Here is a 15,222-nt window from a genome sequence, read left to right as displayed (position 1 = left end):
CATTGCCGGAGCGCCGTTTAATTACTTGCTTGCCTTCTGGACAAACGTGATCCATTGCAACTCTTCACCCACACAGACAAACTGGTGTATTCCCAGCAGGTAAAGACCTGCTTTTGCTACCACAATCATGGCACAACCTCTTTCTCCTCTATCACCGTCACATCGCAATTCTCGAAGGCTTTCGCCCAGATCTCCCCCGTCCACCGCCCGTCGCCGAGGCATTGACGAGATCCTCGCGGCCGACAACGACAAAGAGAATGTCTCCCCAAACCCCGCGAAGCGAGCGCTGTATGATGGCAGCTGCGACGACCGGGATGACCTGAAATACTCCCCTGCTCGGGAGACGCGATACGATGACGAGACTGATGACTTCGTCTCCAATCCTCCCAGTTCGCCCTTTCAGTACGACGCGAGGAATGACACTGTTGATGTTGCAACACTGCGGGATGAACCGATGTCATCGGTGCAACGTTCATCCTCGCCGAAGAAGGCAAGTCATGATATCTACGTCGATGAGCACGAGGAGATTCGGAACGGCGGAAACACAGCCAACATCATGGTCGATGAAAGCGAGGATCCTCAAAATCAAGAGGCAGATACCAGAAACGAAGCAGAGGATAACAACAGCGTCATTCACCATCAACAATTCACAGAGAACGATCGTCTCGATATTGGCAACAGCGTCCTAGAGGAGAGGCGCAATGAAGGCATGAGCACCGTCTGCCGGGAGGATGAGTCTCATATGGACTCAGAATCTGGAAACGACGCTATCATCTCCGGTACAAATGATGCGGGTGACACGTCTGATCCGATGGATGAGACCTGCTTGAGCACATTCTCCGACGTTCCCAACGCGGATATGACCTTGTTTGCCAAGTTGAGAGGCTCCCCAACGAAACAATTGCAAGACATCACCAACTCTCCATCGCGCGCATCAAGAGCTTCTCCTTATCGTTCGGCGGAGCCAGCCACGCCCGGCACTGCCAAGAGAGAATCAAGAGGGAGAGGCATGAGCGATGTGGACATATCGCCCACACCCCGCAAGCCAGCGTATGGCAACGAAAACGACACTACGAATCTGCTTGATTTTACCGACCAGCTCAACTACTTCAGTCGGGTCTCACAGCGCTATGCAGAACAAAACGGCCGGATCTCTTCCCCCCGTCGCAGATCACCGTTGAAGAGTAGGCGCGAATCTATACGCACGCCAGGAAAGTTTAGCCTCCTGGACTTCGACATCCCTCCGGCTCCGACACCACGATCGATTCCCACGATCACTCCGCGCGAAATGGAGACGATGAAGTCGGGGTATCTCTCTGAGATATCTTCGCTCAAGGCCTCCCTCAGCGGGAAGGAGGCTGAGGTGGCCAGTTTGAAGCAAGCTGTCGCAGATGCAGAGCGGCGGGTCGGAGAGGCATTGGAACAAGTCCGGAACGAAGCTATTCGGAAGGAGGCATTAGAAGTCGAGCAGGCTGAATGGGAAAGGAGAGGTAAGGAGATGGAAGCCATCCTGCGCGAGGTCCGAGCGGAGATCGTCGAAGGAGAAAGGGAAAGAGAGCGACTGATGAAGAAGGTGGAGGAGTCTGAGAAGCGTAAAGAACAACTCGAGGGGAGGATTGTTGAGCTGGAGAGCCAACTGGATGCCGCCAGGAGAGCTGCTGCTGAGGCGCCTGCCTCCGCTTCGTCCGAGTCTAACGCCCGCGGTACGAAGACAGCAGAGGAGACGGCACGAGAGGTCCAGGATGCGGTCGAGAAGGTTGCGCGCGAGCTTCATCAGTTGTACAAGAGCAAGCACGAAACGAAAGTGGCCGCGTTGAAGAAGAGCTACGAGGCGCGGTGGGAGAAGCGGGTTCGAGAGGCGGAGACCAAGCTGAAGGAAGCCAATGAGGAGATCGAGCGTCTGAAGACGGAGCGCGACGCGACCATGTCTGGACCGGTGAACCCCAATGCCAGCATGATCGGTCGGGACAGCGAAGAGCTGGAGGCCGAGAAGCGGGTGCTCGAAGCACAGATCAAGGGTCTCCAGCAAGAGATGGCGTCGCTGAAGCGCGACAATGAGCGATTGCATGCGGAGCTGAAGCAGGAGAGGACCGAAAAGGGCGAGCTTGTCGCGGCGGTGGACGAGTGGCTGGCGATGCAGCAGGCGCAGAACCAGCAGCAGACCCAGCAGGTACAAACCTCACACCGGGAGCTCTCTGAGTCCTTTTCAACAGCTCGCGAACCCTCGCCGGTATATCAGCAGGAAGCACCCCTCAAGGAATCCGACCTGGTACCTCCAGCAGAGCCCGAGACCAACTTCCGTCGGAGCATCAGTCGCGGCGGCGTAAGCGGTATCCGACCACCATCCTCCGGCCTCGGCGAGAAGAAGCAAACCCGCCCGAGCATGGGGATGTATGCCCATGGCCATGGCCCCAGCGGACATGCGCGCACCAACAGCAGTGGTCGAACGGGGATCGCCGTTCCGACAACGACGCCTGGACGGAGTGGCATCATGAGCTCGATTGAGAGGATGGGTCGGGGAGGTAATTAAATCTTGAGTTGCTCAACAAATGTTCAGGTTTAGTTTTGTGTTTACTCCTGGGTTGATGGTTGATACCTGTATGGACTGGCGTGGCCGGTTGGCGTATGGATGTGCAATCAGTCTGCTGGATTCTGTCTCGTTTTTTTTCTAGGGCTTTGGATTTTCGTTGTACAGAGTTAGGTTTTTTTTTTAATTCTTTCTTTAGTTGTGTTAATGAGTGAATGAACGAATCAATGAATTGAATTGAATTGAATTGTCAAATCAACATATATGTGATTGATTGAGTGAGTGAGTGAGTGAGTGAGTGATTAAGTGGTTGATTGCCTGATGCAATTATTTATCATATTTGTCCGGTTGATTGGAAAACGAAGGATATATTATATATAGCACGTGCATACATACCGTGGACATAGACATAAAACCTTAAATTAAAATCATACATAATTAGATCTTTTCTTCTGATGCAAATCCAATTTATTAATCCAACCCTATTGAAATTCCATGGGTGGATGGATGGATAGATGGATGAACGAATGAATCAGAGCATTCATTAGTCAGTTAAGGTAGTGGGGAGTATGTAGTAATAATAGTAGTAATAGCAGAGTACATACCTATCACTATCACCATCACCATAGTATATACAAAATCCTTAACTTCCGTTTTTTTTTTTTTTTGCACACTACAGTCAGTCAGTACATACGTGTGAGAGCGGGAAGCCTTATAGGGGGTGCTGGGCATATGGTAGCCTAACGCGCTGCCATTCTGACGTCTTTTTGGCCCAGTGGGGTAAGCCTAGAGAGCCCAGCGGCTTCCCTCCCTGACAATATGGCTGTATATCTATAAAAAAAAAGCAATATATGCATTATCCTCCTGATGTAGCTGACATTAGAATAGGAGAGCAGTGCTTCTGAACAAGCCAGTTATTCTTTCTATCTGTTACCAGGTGAGCTACAGTGTAGGACAGGATGTTATCAAAATTAAGCCTATACTATAAATGGAAAATGGTCTGACAGGATTATTAGGTGGCCTAGTATTATAGGGCCATGTAATAATAGCACCTAATGGAATAAATGCAGTTTTATTTTAGAGTATATCTAGATAGATGTCAGATTCTTTAAAAAGCAAGCTATGGTCTAGCCATGGGTACTTATTACTTAGGACTATTATTAACATTGATTCCCCCTTGCTGTCCTCTGCACAAAATGTTTCTATTCCAGCTTTGGAAACTTCTCTTTTCTGCAGATGGCCTGGATTTATGGTTATTACATGGTAAAACAAGACAAATAGTAAGCATACCATTCCCCACCAAATCAATTCATAAAAATCTGCCCCAGCCCCTATTAGCAAGAGATAGGCATCATTTCAGTAAGAGAGACAATTATTACTAAGGGACATTAATAGCAAGAACTATAGATAGCAAGGGAGTATGTACAGGTAGGGAGCCCACCTGGAAAGTAGATAATAAATATTATGTACAGTATATATGTATGTACAGTACATTGCCTAATACAAGAAATATGGTAAAGAGAATATTGTAAGGAATATGAGTAGGAAGCCCGTCGGGAATGTAGATAATAAGAAACTATACTATATTGTAGTAGGTATGTACATCCGTATGAGTCGAGTGTCGCGAGACCTGCAAGGCTTGTTGTGTATATATATTATGTACACAACGGCATGGCTTGAGTGAGTGAGTGAGAGGCGAGAGGGTGGATGGGTAATGTAAGTAAATCAGTAAGCAAGTGAGTAAATAAGAGATGAGGTGGGAGGAGAGGAGATGGGATAGACTCATAAGTTTGGATAAATTCATAAGACGGGAAAAATCCATTGGAAAGGGTATATTCATAGAATTAGGTAGATTAATTCACTGCTGCTGCTGCTTAGCAGTCCCCTCTTCTTCCTGCTGCTGCTCTCGACGAAGAATCCGCTCAACCTCCTCTGCGATATTATACTCGAAGACGGCGAGGAGACTTTTCGTCATGATGGAGGGGAAGAATCCTGTAAACAAACGAACAATCAGTAAGGTCTTAGTTTTAGGGGTGGGTGGGTATGTCTGTATCCTCACCGATAATCCACATGACAGCGTACATAATATACTCCTCCACAACAGACATGTTCCTCTTTCGGTCCTGCATTCGCCGCGCATTGTCGAGGATCTTCTTGACATGTGGCTGGCGCAGAGCTACGTACTGTTTCGCAGCGGTTTTGATGGCTTGCTTCTCGGTCTGGATCTGCGTCGCCAGCGGAGCGCGGTACGCCTGCCGGAGATAATGCGCCAGAAACAGCGTCAGCGCCTCCACGTCCTCGAGCGCCTGCGACGAGCCCTGCCCGGACGTCGGCGGCAGGGCGTGCGCTGCGTCGCCGACAAGCACGACTCCGTCGCGCTCCCATGTCGGCAGCTCCGGCGACGTCCAGGTCGGATAGACGCTGTCGATCTGGACACCTGAGTGGATGATCTTCTTGACGACGGGGTCCTTCCAGCGGCTGTGTCGCTCGCGCAGCTGGCGCGTGACGTCTTCGCGATCGATGGCTTTCGGGTCCGCCGGGGGTTCGTCCAAAGAGTAGGTCGACCACCACGCGATGGAATCACCTGGCTCGGAGACATGGTATGCAGAGTCCCGATTCGGGTCCGAAGGCGAGCTGTTCGAGTAGAAGTACCCGAAGAAACCGTTGCCGCCGAAGACGAAGTTCATCGAGCCTTTGTCGATGTGCTTGCGGAGGTCCTCCGAGATGGGGATGAATCCGCCGATGCCGACGAGGCCTCTGCCGGTCACAGTTAGATTGGTGACTTAGCTCGAAAGATGTTTCTTTTCAAGCTGGATAAATGCGGACTCACTCGTAATGATGAGGATACGGGTTTGTCATCTCCGGGAACAGCGCCCGCTTCACGGTGCTCTTGACCCCATCCGCCCCGATGACCAGATCCGCTTCAATAGGCGGACTGCCGTCAGCGAATCGCACCAGATTGCGTCCGTCCGGATTGGCGACAACCTCGGAAACGCGCTTGTTGACGATTATCTCGTCCGGGATGCGGGTTCGCAGGCTGCGCCAGAGCGAGTGGCGGCTGCAAGCGACGAGGTTCATCAGGGGGGCCTTCTTATCGCCGTTCGTTCTGCTTTTTTGAGCTGCCTGCGAGTTCATCCGCACGAGCACCCGCCCATGCTTGTTCTTCATGTAGTGATGCGCAGTGGCGTATCCGCCGCGGACGACATCCCGCAGGAGCTCCTCGTCCAGGCGCCGGAGGACGTTGAGCCCGTTGGGCCCGATGCCCAGCCCGCCTCCGACGACAAGGGTGGAGGAGTGCCCGTCGGCAAAGGAGCGGTCGCTGCAGGTCGTGTCCTTGTCGGTGTTGTGTGCCTCGTAGATGGTGTACGAATGGTCTTCCGCCGGGGGAGATGGTCGGGGCAGATGCTTTTTCAAGGCGAGATACGCGGTGCATCCGGAGATGCCCGCTCCGATGATGACGATTTTCATGGTGGTCGTATAGCTTCTTTTCCTCAGATACCAGTCGAGTTCACCGTTGAATCAAACGAGTGAAGATATACACATGGTGCAACCCTCGTGACAGAGCAAGTCTGGTAGATAAAAGCACGTAGAAGAGTCTCCTGAATTCAATTCAATAATGTTGCTGCCTGTTCCTGATATAGCCCGTTGGTGCTAATGCTAATCTCGGATAGAAATTGGAAATATAAATTGCTGCCTCAAGTCAGTACAGACATACTACTAGTGAGTGGATCTGTAATGAAACAACCATTGCAATACAGGCTGTAGCTATTCACAGTTTGGTATGCGAGAACGATTAAAGTGAAGCAGAGGAAGGATGATGAGAGGCCCCTCGTATTTGGGGAGCTATACAGGATCATGATATTTCCGATTGGATGGCGGATGTGGAGGTTTGCCCCAGGCAGCCCCATAACTGAACGTGATTCTGTCCGCATCCGGAAGGAACGAGCAAGGTAAGAAAATAGGAGGACACAAGTATTAGTAAGAGATATAGCGTACCCTCTGCCTTCCTTCTCAAGTATGTTTCAAATCAGGCTTATCAACTGACAGAATGATTAGTGCACGAAGATGTGGTTTATCAGGGAGCACAAATGCCTGGAGGCAAGGCTTGGGGGAGGGTTGTCTGGGGACCTTTTCTTTCTTTTGCAAAGAATATAGGGTGGGAGCCCGCCTGGAAAGTAGATAATAAAAAGCTATGTCTCTGGCATCCACTTATTTTGTCTTCGAACCAGTCGAGCAATGCGAGGCCTGTAATGATTGTATATTTTGACTAAAATGACATTATAAATTTGCCTCCAACTTTTGCTGTCCTGAGTTATTTCTATAAGAGATCGTACGTATCAGGTAGAGTCAAGCAACCTAGTATGCTAAATATGCTCAGACAACCATTACCAACTTCTAACGACAATCCTGACTTTTTCTTTTTCTTTTTTATTTCTTTTTCATTTCATTTCATTCTCTCTCTCTCTCTCTCTCTCTCTCTCTTTTTTGCTCAACCCTTTGTCAGGACGGCCCTTTCATGACTGACGTCCTCTTTCCTCGTGTCCGTCGTGTCGTCGAGCCGGATGGTGGTGACCTCATCATCAAACAACCGAGCGACTTCCTCCAGAGAGAGTCCCTTGGTCTCAGGGAAGTAGAAGAACAACGGCAAGATGAAAAAGAAGAGAGCGATGAGGAAGACGAGATAGAACCTGGTTTTTGACTGCAGTTAGTAGACCGTTAAGTTGGTCAGCTGGGACTGGTCGGGCGAGCTTACTTCCATCCGATTGAGGCAAAGGCCGTCGGTGCCACTTGTAGGTAGATGATCAGCGACGAAAAGTACCCAACGATCGACACGGACATGCCCTTGGCCCGGATGTGGTTGGGGAAGATCTCCGAGGTATATACACTGGCAGAATTAGCGCGTGACAGATTATAGATAACAAATGAATTAGGTACGTACTATGTGGTGACGTCGATATTAAACGCAAAGAGCGCAATGTGAAGGAACAAGAAGAAAACACTGGCGATAGCGGCGGAATGCGATCTGGTTCGCTCAAAGATACTGAGCGAGATGCATTCTCCGATCAGCGCGACAGCATCTCCGATCCACCCGCACCGAAGCGCATTCACCCGGCCAATGTAGTCGATTGTCAGGGCGTTAAAGGAGTTGCCGCAGAGAGCAAGGGACGCATAGCAGCCTGAGAATAGAAGTTGGATTGTGGTGTCGAAGCCGAGAGCGCCATACAATTGGTCCGTAGTCTGGAGGGGTAAGTCAGTGACTGTACTGCCAATAGGTCCTGTGTGCATCCAAGTTGAACGTACTTGCTATAACGGTCGTTCCGGTCGTCTGCGACGCAAACATGACAATTACGCCGATGATCACTCGCTTGCGATACGACGGCTTGACGAACATGTCCTTCCACGAGACCTCATTCTTCTTGTCGATCTGATACTGCTGCTTGATCTGCTGATATTCCCGGTAGGCGAAGGTATTGTCGGGGTCTGCTTCATCGCGACGCAACCGCTGAATGATCTGGAGGGCCTCTTCGGAACGTTCTTGAGAGATGACTACATCACGGTCAACCGATGGTAAAAAAAAAAGTCTGGAAAAATATTGCCTACGCCAACGTGGAGATTCCGGGAGGAACAGAATCCCAATCGTGCAGAAGAGAGCCGGGATGGCTTGCACAGCCAAGGGCAGACGCCATTGAGCGCCGTTCGCGTTGACGAAATAAAAGCCGAAACCAACCCAACTATTATCCAGATTGAGCAAAGAGACATATCTTATCGACAGAACGCATCTACCTCGCAGCGGCATATCCAATGGTCACGCAGACGCCATGAAAGCCGACCATCATCCCTCTCGAATGCGGCGGGGACACTTCACTTTGGTACAGGGGCACAAGAGGTAAAAGCATGCCTGCGAACAAGTATTATTAGATAATCACGGGGAACTTTCCTGCAGGAAGAATTGGCGTGCGACTGCCTTACCAACTCCAAAACCATTGACAAAGCGAAAGACGATGAACATTGACAGCGATACTGAGCCAGCCTGGAGAGCGCCTCCGATCGTGGCTGTCATGGCTCCGATGAAGATGGACTTTTTCCGTCCCAGACTTTCTGCCAGCCATGATGAGCACAAGGCTCCCAGGACTGCTATATACCGTCAGCCAACAAGCCTACTCGGCCGCGTCCACGTTGATCACAACGATATCACCCGATGGGCTAACAGCAGCCCGCTGAACAGCAAGCGGTGTACGGTCAACTAAGCTGCCAACGCGTGCGAAGACGTCCGCATCCATTTCGCCTCCAACACGGCATTTCTGGCCTGCGGTGATCCTGTCGAACGCACGCACTGGTATCCTCCAGCCTGTGTCCATGATGCATCGAAGCGCTCCGAGGCATCGTTCCGGGAGTCGCTCTTTAAATACGACATTCGCTCCAAGCGCACCATCGAGTTGATGATCGAGGGGTTGGAGGGCGATTTTGTTACGCATGGAATCGACATCTATAATTTTCCGGACGACTCGAAGAAGATCCACCTATTCGCGGTGAAGCATGCCAGGGATGGCGATTCCATCGCTATCTTCTCTCACGTTCTGGGCACCGATGTTCTGCAATTAGTCCGGAATGTAAAACATCCTAACATCAAAACGGCCAACGGCGTCGTTGCTACTGGTCTTTTGTAAGGCCATCTTCTGTAATAATAACGGCCAACTGTCGCTGACATCAATAGGGATTTCTACATCACCAACGATCACTACTTCGCCAAAGGATGGCTTCGATATTTGGAGGAAAAATATGGTCCTTGGACGTGGGCAACTCATGTGCAGTATTGTAATGCGACGGCCGCGGTAGGTACAGTCTACAAGAATATCTACACCGCCGGTACGGTAAAATTCCCGTTTGTGCTAACTGAAAGGCAGGAGGTCACCTGTAAACGGGTAACAAGAACCTTTCCCGGGGCGAATGGGATTGCCAGATACCAAGATCAGCTTTTCGTCGGAGACTCCAAGACGGGAGACCTTAGGATATTCAAAATTCGACCGGACTACAGTCTGGAGGAACTGCGGTCATTGGTGGGCATTCATTTCTCCAAAGCTAATGAGTCGAAACAAAATACAGCAGGGGTTAAACCGGTCTAACACATGTTGATCACTAGTCTCTCGGCGCCGCTGCCGATAATATAAACGTTATTCCTACTACGGGTGACTTGGTTGTCTCCAGTACGTGGAGCTGTCCCAAAACATCTTAAATTCTGATTCAAATACTTACTCACGATCCACAGTCTTCCCCACCCTGGAAGATCTTCCCACGTACCTTTCGAACGTCCGATCGCTGGGGAAGGAACTCCGAGTTCCAGCTGCGGCCCTCCGCCTTCGACGGGAAAGCGGCTATGAGCAGCCGGAGCTGATGTATTTTGACGATGGGTCCGTGGTTAGCGACATGACGGCCGCAGCGATCGACCCGTTTAACGATGTTTTCATCGGGGCTGCGGTTCTCCAGTATGGAGGCTTCGCTGTCTGCGAGCTAGCGCCAACTGCTCTCTCCTGAATGGAGTAACTGGAATTTGTATATAAATAGTACGTACGATATGGCCTAAGTTATAACATAGTATGATACCATGTGGTTATAGTCTTAGCGGTGTCTTCAGGCGAGAGCAGAGATGTAGAGCTATCTATATATCTAGGAGCCTTTTAAACCCATTAAACCGGCACTAGAGATGAAGCCTTCTGTCGCAAGAAACTGAGCCTACTAAAATATAAGCTGAGGAGAGGGGAAAAAAAAACTACATGTTTCGATCGCGAGGAGCACGTGAAATCTTTCCTAATCGGGAAGGAGATACATGTGATACTCACGTGTTGTGAAGTCACATGACCATCATCATCACCCCTTTCTGCGACATTGTAATGGTTGACTCCAGCTTATTTCAGTGAAATAGTTGCAGTCCTTCCATATAACAATGTGATACTCAAGGGAAATAACAAAACATCCAAATATCAAAAGGAAATATCAAGAGGAAAAGAAAACAAACTACAGCATCTCGAGGCTGGCCAGTTCGAATCCCGAACAAGATTCCAGAACGAATGAGCCTGTAGCTCGGGATTTGCATGCCAGACGTTACAGTAACCTAACGAGACGACGCGATGTGACGGTGATGCACAGTCACGTGCCAGAACCAGTCACGCATTGATGCTTCTCACACTTCTGACATCTCCGCCAGACTGTCATCTCGGAGAATGCAAACCTCTTCTTTTCCGGTTTGGCAGGATTCTGATCGAATGTTAGAGATTTCTCCGTCCTATCCAGCGCGGATATGTCAGGGTCGTCTGTCAGAAGGGTTCTCTAACGCGCCAAAATAATACATATTTCCGAGCGGGTGTCAGGGACCGTCAGGGCTTAATAACTTTGGAACATTTCATTCAGTCATCTAGCATCTAGAGATCTCTGGCGGACATATATTGCATGAATATCTGATAATTTCTTTCCTAATGCGACTGGCTTTGCGCAAGAGGTGAGAATATGGGCGATAGCTCAGAGAGAGAAATAGGCCGTCGGAGGAAAAGAACCTCCATCGCCTGCAAGTAAGTGCAGACATGATCGCATCTCTTCGATCGCTAATTAATCCTGAACAGGAGATGTCGAGAGAGGAAGCTCAGGTGCGATGGCGCGAAGCCAGAATGCCAAGGTATGCCGATTCTGAGCATGCCTAAAATATTCCATCGACCACAGCTCACAGTTGATGCAAAGCCTGTAGCAAGAGTGGTTCCTCTTGCGAGTATCGAGAGACCCGAGTGAACCATCGAGTCCAGTTTGTGATGCACTATTTTTCACCTCCTGCCAGCAGTGGAAGTCCAGAATCGTCTTCAGCAGGACGACAGGCGTCTCTTCCAGCACCAACGCCCAGCACGGTCCTGCCAGACAGGACTGTGAAAGAATCAGAATCAGCCACTGTTACTCCGGGAGCGCATCCGATTAGGATTCCTTTCTTCCGCTGGTTCGGACCCACGGGCATCGCCCCGGGTTACAAGAAGATGCTCTTCGACGTGAGGCACTCCAATCAGCCAGAACGAGATCTCCATTCGTTCAGCACATCATCACCACTTTCCGAGGAAGGATCCGGACCGGTTGGAATGATGAAGGAGATCCTCACGACGAGCTCTCCTCTGTTCGAAGAAGACAACATCACTCCTAGATCTAACATCCTCTACCCGCTTTTGGACACATTCTTTGACTATTATGAATGTCACTTTCCGTTCTATTCTCGTAAGCCCTTTATTGAATCTGTCAAGGCTAAAAAAGTATCGTCGTTGCTTCTTAATACCATCTGTGGTCTTGCGGCTCGATTTTCCGATCTGCCCGAGCTGAAACGTGGACCTTTACACCTCCGCGGCGACATCTTCTCGGAGAAAGCAAAGTTCCTGCTGGTGCCGTTGCTCAACCTCCCCAGCTACGAGACTGTTGCAAGCATCCTGATGGTTGTGTGGCTCGAGTTGGCAAGCAACCACGATGTCGGCGTATGGATGTACATGGGTATGGCGTGTCGGATGGCCGTTGATCTTGGAATGCACAAGGCAGCCATCTCCGGTCCGGAGAGTATTACAGACCCGCAGGAGTACTGGGTGGTGTCCAATCTCTTCTGGGCGGTCAATTTTCACGACCATATCATATCGTTTGCAACGGGCCGCCCGTTGACGATCCAACAAGAATATATTGATGTGCCCTATCCGCCGCAGGCCGACGAGCCATACCCGTCTCCGTTTCGAAGTATGGTTATTGTGATTCAGACGCAGGGGCTGGTCAACTCAGAGATTAATGTGCTTGCTGACCAACAAGCTATCCTCGCACCTGCGATGATGGAGCGGTTGACGCGATACAGCGATGAGCTCATCGCATTCTACCTCACTCTCCATCCGAACTTAACTTTTGATGTCAATAATTTCCAGGCCTATGTCCAGAAGGGTGAGGGTGGCGCGTTCCTCCTGCTGCACCTGTGGTTCAACGCGGTAAGCAGGCAGCAGTAGCAGCCCAGAGTGTATTCGAATTATTTTGACTGACCAATGCCTAGGTGATGATTGCGATCCATCGACCCGGACTCCGATACGGACAGAATGCGGAGTCGAACAACGTCTTTCTCAACAGTGAAAGTCGCGGAATTGCCCTGTCGTCCGCCAGGACGATCAGTTCGATCCTCAGCCTGACGGAGGTGGTCGACCCGAAGTCGATCGTCTCGAGTCCGTTTACCGATCAGGCCATCGAGATGGCAGGGCTGGTTTTTGTGGCCGAATCGCTGGCGACATCCAACACGCTGAAGGCGCTGACGAACCGGTCCAATTATGAGATCTGTCTGAGAACGTTGCGGGCGCTGATCGCGTATTGGAAGGGGGTTGGATGGGTGACGACGACAATGGAGCAGAAATTCAAGGGTCTGCCGGAGACGGATCCTGCTGAGGGCAGTGTCTATCCGCAGAGCCTGATCCATTTACAGGACAGCAAGATGATCCAGAAGCTGCTGGAGAAGGTGGAGCGATCGACGCCGAAGCAGTTGAATAATCCTTCTAACTGTAGGTTCCTTTTCCCGCAGCATCTCTCATATATATTCGGATCATCGCTAAACTGTGGCTAGCGATTGGAATCGGATTCTCAGGCATGACAAGCGATGACTCCGCCCAAGGAAGGGTCATGTTCTTGCAGTCAAATACCAGTAACAACAACAATAACAACAACAGTCATACCGCCTCCTCCACTTCCTCCTGGCCCGACCCATCAACAACATCATCACACACCTTATCATATAGCGGCAGCAGCAACCCCAATAACCTCAGCCACGTACTTAACCATCCTTCTTCTACTACTACTTCTACTTCTTCTCCAGCCGTTGGAGGAGGAGGTCTCCGATCGGACGACACGGCGTTTACTCCCCAGCCCTCCACGCTGATCAACAGCGATGCGTGGATGATGTCTATGTCGTGGGAAGACCACACGTTCTGGGAGCAGCTGGATGTGCCTGTTAACCAGTGGCATTAATTGATGAACGATGATGATGATGAATGACGAATAGGGAACTTAATGGGTGACAGGTAGGAAGGACAATGGATGTATATATGTGCATATATGCATATACGTACGGAGTTCTACGTGTACCCTTGACTTTCCTTTTTAGGTAAGGAGGATGCTCAGAGACTTTGTTGAGCGATAGCTAGAATTAGCATGTGATCTTAATCTTAAAGCGCCTTTTTTTTTAAAAAAAAAAAAGCTTATAACTGAGCACCTAAGTAAATTATACTAATCATGATGAAAAAAATCCAATGGAGGTTTTACTTCGGTCCCATCTTTATTTTCGATACTATTCCTTCCTCTATTATTCATTACGGTCGAGCAGAGAGAATATATTTCTCTGCCTAACAAAACAAACGTTTGTTCATCTTCTATAGCAGATAGATGAGTTTGCTACTAAGATAAGACGAGCTACAGATTCGGGTTGCATTTCACTCATGTCCCATGTCGTCTGGTGATTCAGCACCTTGACCTAGACCTGAGACCAGGGCTTAGGGCTTAGGGCTAGGGCTGACTGGCTCGCGGGCTGCCCGTATAGGCACCTGACCTCCTTCGTCCACAATCCCTTTTCCTCACACGAGCTTTTATGTCTTCTCCCAGGTACTCCCTGGGTAGATCACCAGTTGATCAAACTTACTGTCAGCTAATCAAACTCATAACTTATACTCCGGCTGCCGATCCCACCCATCCAGCAACCTCATATAAAATGTCGTGTCGCGCCCATCAAACTCTCTGACAGAAAGCCCATTACCCAAACACTGCCACTGATTGTCGTTCCAGCACTCGGTCTCATAATCCTCGTATCACAGACCTTCAGCATGTCAAAGAAATGGTTCCCTGACCCTGGGTACATGGTCAACGACCCATTGGGATTGCCTCGCTTAAACTACGACGAGCACGGCTCTGACTACGCCGTCCGCTGGACGAAGAGGTTGTGGTGCTTATTGAACTGCAGCGCGGGCTACATCCGCGGTGCGACAGCCTTGATGTGCTCTACCTCCATCTTGGTCACGACGTCGCAGATGGTAAAGAGTTTGATGATGGGCAGCAGGGAGCCGACGGCGAGGGGGTCATACTTGACAGAATAGACAAGGCCAGTGAGGCTAAAAGAAGAAATTCTTGTTGTTGCTTACCGACCCAGCGAAGGAAAGAAGGTTGGGAAACTCGGTGACCGCCGCCGCGAGATACGACAGCGCGCCTTGTGTTCTCCAAATGTTCTGCAGATTCTTCCCTCTCGCGACGAGGGGAAACCGGGGAATCCACGAGGTATCGAACCTGGTTGCGCAGACGATAATATCCAAATCGTGACAAATGCCGTCCTGCGTCTTAAAGCCCTTCTCGGTGATCCTCTTCATGGGGGCTGTATGAACCGTAGTATTAGCTGCACTCACATTCAAAGATAAGCAGCAACGGTTATGGTTGGGAAGATGCCATACAATTCAGTAGGGGGCTCTTCGTGTCCGTATTCATATTTCTTTGAAAGGAACCCGTCGTTCGTATCGAACGTAAATACGTTAAATACTATGATATAACTTGTTTTGATAGACCTAATTATTGAGTATAAGTACGGGGTACTTTCTAGGCGTGGTAGTCCCTGGAGGCTAGGTATCACAGTGCCTAAAAACCAGGGATGAGTGCCACTAAAATACCGTGTCTCT

The 15,222-nt window shown here is 49.9% G+C and overlaps 7 protein-coding genes across 7 annotated transcripts; 3 read left to right on the top strand and 4 right to left on the bottom strand.

Moving 5' to 3' along the window:
• Positions 1-127: 127 nt before the first annotated feature.
• On the top strand, positions 128-2,530 carry VTN77DRAFT_3533 (uncharacterized protein; the record flags this gene model as incomplete). The annotated part of the gene is made up of 1 exon (XM_069419492.1): positions 128-2,530. One exon carries the CDS (start codon positions 128-130, stop codon positions 2,528-2,530), a length of 2,403 nt encoding a protein of 800 aa, XP_069278324.1.
• Positions 2,531-4,385: 1,855 nt separating this feature from the next.
• Positions 4,386-5,995, bottom strand: VTN77DRAFT_3532 (uncharacterized protein; the record flags this gene model as incomplete). The annotated part of the gene is made up of 3 exons (XM_069419491.1): positions 4,386-4,519; positions 4,587-5,284; positions 5,358-5,995. 3 exons carry the CDS (start codon positions 5,993-5,995, stop codon positions 4,386-4,388), a joined length of 1,470 nt encoding a protein of 489 aa, XP_069278323.1.
• Positions 5,996-7,016: 1,021 nt separating this feature from the next.
• Positions 7,017-7,813, bottom strand: VTN77DRAFT_3531 (uncharacterized protein; the record flags this gene model as incomplete). The annotated part of the gene is made up of 3 exons (XM_069419490.1): positions 7,017-7,215; positions 7,281-7,412; positions 7,467-7,813. The coding sequence occupies 3 exons, from the start codon at positions 7,811-7,813 to the stop codon at positions 7,017-7,019; spliced, it is 678 nt and encodes a 225-aa protein (XP_069278322.1).
• Positions 7,814-7,885: 72 nt separating this feature from the next.
• Positions 7,886-8,287, bottom strand: VTN77DRAFT_3530 (uncharacterized protein; the record flags this gene model as incomplete). The annotated part of the gene is made up of 2 exons (XM_069419489.1): positions 7,886-8,074; positions 8,129-8,287. 2 exons carry the CDS (start codon positions 8,285-8,287, stop codon positions 7,886-7,888), a joined length of 348 nt encoding a protein of 115 aa, XP_069278321.1.
• A 680-nt stretch (positions 8,288-8,967) lies between these two features.
• Positions 8,968-10,060, top strand: VTN77DRAFT_3529 (uncharacterized protein; the record flags this gene model as incomplete). Its single annotated transcript, XM_069419487.1, has 5 exons — positions 8,968-9,191; positions 9,243-9,360; positions 9,433-9,585; positions 9,669-9,732; positions 9,795-10,060. The coding sequence occupies 5 exons, from the start codon at positions 8,968-8,970 to the stop codon at positions 10,058-10,060; spliced, it is 825 nt and encodes a 274-aa protein (XP_069278320.1).
• A 969-nt stretch (positions 10,061-11,029) lies between these two features.
• Positions 11,030-13,534, top strand: VTN77DRAFT_3528 (uncharacterized protein; the record flags this gene model as incomplete). The annotated part of the gene is made up of 5 exons (XM_069419486.1): positions 11,030-11,091; positions 11,143-11,195; positions 11,258-12,513; positions 12,576-13,071; positions 13,134-13,534. The coding sequence occupies 5 exons, from the start codon at positions 11,030-11,032 to the stop codon at positions 13,532-13,534; spliced, it is 2,268 nt and encodes a 755-aa protein (XP_069278319.1).
• Positions 13,535-14,525: 991 nt separating this feature from the next.
• On the bottom strand, positions 14,526-14,919 carry VTN77DRAFT_3527 (uncharacterized protein; the record flags this gene model as incomplete). Its single annotated transcript, XM_069419485.1, has 2 exons — positions 14,526-14,639; positions 14,698-14,919. The coding sequence occupies 2 exons, from the start codon at positions 14,917-14,919 to the stop codon at positions 14,526-14,528; spliced, it is 336 nt and encodes a 111-aa protein (XP_069278318.1).
• Between the last annotated feature and the right edge of the window lie 303 nt (positions 14,920-15,222).

The sequence above is a fragment of the Rasamsonia byssochlamydoides genome, assembly GCF_041956645.1.
Source record: "Rasamsonia byssochlamydoides strain NRRL 3658 unplaced genomic scaffold VTN77scaffold_25, whole genome shotgun sequence".
In the NCBI taxonomy this organism is placed as follows: Eukaryota; Fungi; Ascomycota; class Eurotiomycetes; order Eurotiales; family Trichocomaceae; genus Rasamsonia; species Rasamsonia byssochlamydoides.
This window is presented reverse-complemented; position numbering and strand designations above follow the sequence as displayed.